Source organism: Mycetomoellerius zeteki, unplaced genomic scaffold (genome assembly GCF_001594055.1).
Source record: "Mycetomoellerius zeteki isolate Tzet28-1 unplaced genomic scaffold, Tzet1.0 scaffold267, whole genome shotgun sequence".
Taxonomy (NCBI): domain Eukaryota; kingdom Metazoa; phylum Arthropoda; class Insecta; order Hymenoptera; family Formicidae; genus Mycetomoellerius; species Mycetomoellerius zeteki.
The window spans coordinates 49,148-51,675 of record NW_017257246.1 but is presented as its reverse complement, the minus strand read 5'-3'; the positions used below and the strand labels follow the sequence as shown (position 1 = coordinate 51,675).

Here is a 2,528-nt window from a genome sequence, read left to right as displayed (position 1 = left end):
GGACTTCAATAGAAGTCGTAGCAGTCGTAGGGTTTTAAGTCGTAGAAAATTGATCAATCACAGTCGAATATGAGAAGAATAATCAACTATAATTGATCAATTTTCTACGACTTAAGACCCTACGACCGTACTTCTATTGTAGACGCATCATAACTCAGAAAGTTCTCATCGGAAAAGAGTTTATGATATATGTTTTGAAAACGTCTCAACATAACCTACAAGAATCTGAAATAAAAAGTAGGGAGTTCCATTTAAAAAAATTAAGTTGACCTTGACGTGACCTTGACAACGCCATTCTAGGTTAAATAACTACTATCGTTAAATGCGTCTTTTTAAGCTTTACAACTTTTGTTTGAAACATTTTTTTCTAAAATGTATCGTTTATGAGATATTTGGGAGTATCCAAACTTTTGGCCCACCCTGTATATGTAACATTTAACGACAGTAGTACTCAAAATTTCAAGAGCGCGTCATTAACATTCTACAATTTTTATTCCATTTTTTGCCGACTTGTACAGAAATTATTTTTTATTTGTTCCAAATCTGCCGAAGTTTACGAAAAAAATTTTATTGTTTCTTTTTATTTATTTACCATAATGATTCCTTCGTCAAATTCTCTGGGGCCCATATCGTGATCCATTAGCTCAACTTCCGCCATATCGACGCTATTATATGCCGGCTTTAAGATACCCTGAAACTATTTTTATAATACATATTATTTTTACTATTATTTTTATCTTGTTACACCAAAAACTCAATGTCGCTAATAAAATAATAAAGATTTTTGAATATAAAAATTTTGTAATTTTACGTAACATAAACGTCAAATTGAGACACAAGTATGCGCGTGCAAAAAAAGTTAAATATGATAATACAATTTAAAGAGCGAAATTACCACTGGTCGAAGATCAGGATGAATCAAGATGAAACCATTGTTCGTCACAATGAAAGCGTAACCGTTAACGCCGAGCTGCTCTCATGGAATTAAAGAGAAAAAGAAGATTGTATTATCATGATTAACATTTGTTATGCTGTCAATTGATGCACTGTGTGCATCATAAAAGCTATAATGGATATTAATAGCATTTTCATGTCACTCTTCTTAATAAAGTTCTTAATAGAGTCATATTCAATGTACAAAGAGATATTTAATCTTTCATTCATATTTTATTTATTATTTTAGTATTGTAGATATTGCTTCATCATGTCGTATGATATGTATTGTGGATTATATTTATCTTTGTAATTTCTGTTTCTAATCAACAAAAAAGTACCGAACAAATGATGAAAAGTAGAGAGAAATAATTAAAAGTGCTGATAAATACTAATTAATTTTAATTTGGGCGTTACTAGTATTTTTGGTTTTAATTAATTTAAATTAACTCTTGTTTTATTTTATAATTAATTGCCAATATTATAGATTTTTATTGTACAGATATTATATTTTAGATGATAATATAAAATATCCCGAACTGACTCAGATAACACAAAGAGTTCAAAAAGACTTCAGTGATACTATCAATTCTGAATTCATTTTCAGATGTAAAAAGAATTCTTTTTCTGAAAAGAATTCTTGTTGCATCTGAAAAAGAACTCAGAATTGATGACATTCGACTGAATTTTTTTTAACTCTCTGTGCTATCTGGGAATACTCTCATCTATAATTTACTTATTGTTATAATTGGTAATGGTAAAAAAAATTATCACTTTGTAAAATGAAAAAATAGCAATACAAAAAAAATTACTCACCATATGTGGAATCATCAATTTCTCAATTTCGTCGATTGGTACGTCCGTGCCGGCAACACCGAGTAGATTGGCAATCATTGTCTGCGCAGACAATTATTGATACGTTAATTAGAGAACCTGCATTATATGTCGCATTGCGTGACGCGGCCTCTATTATATCATGACAACGTTATTATGTCGAAATAAATTATGAATTATCATCATCTCAAGTCGCATAACCAGAAGCGTATCTATCTTCTCCAACAACGTTCTATCACAATGAGTTCGTCTACATAAACACGTTTCCATATATCAAAAAACCATATGTGTGAGAAATGATCACCTCTCGCGTGTGTACAATAATGAGCACGGTCTTCTGATCATTTTCAATGGCAAAAAGTACGTATAAATAATGACGATATGCGTACAATATTTTTGAAAAACAAGAACATTAAGTAAGACTTAACTTGTTTGAGTTAGCGTGGTAATTAATTATCCGTTATTACAAATTTTACAGTGAGAAATAGTTACTGCAAAGTTTTGCTGAATAAAATGATGTTTATTAAAATAATATATATATATATATATATTACAGAATGGAAAGTAGATTGAAAAAAATGTGTTCAAATTATAAAATGTCATGTAAATATTAAAATTAAAGTATTTTTGTTTTTTGAAAATATTTAAAAATGCGCGCGAGAGGGACGAGCAATAAGAGTGTGAATTTCTTGCGATTAGACGCAATAACTAGCTCAACTACTGTTTTAGTGTGTGTGTGTGTGTGTGTGTGTGTGTGTGTG

General features: G+C 30.0%; 1 protein-coding gene across 1 annotated transcript in view; it reads right to left on the bottom strand.

Annotated features, from left to right (window-relative positions):
• Positions 1-2,528, bottom strand: part of stj (voltage-dependent calcium channel subunit straightjacket) — a 17,906-nt gene that overhangs the window by 8,616 nt on the left and 6,762 nt on the right. The window contains exons 7-9 of the mRNA XM_018450187.1: positions 1,750-1,830; positions 896-970; positions 593-697 (exon numbers count right to left, since the gene is read on the bottom strand). Coding sequence (XP_018305689.1) covers positions 593-697; positions 896-970; positions 1,750-1,830 — 261 coding nt within the window. The remainder of the gene's footprint in view (positions 1-592; positions 698-895; positions 971-1,749; positions 1,831-2,528) is intronic.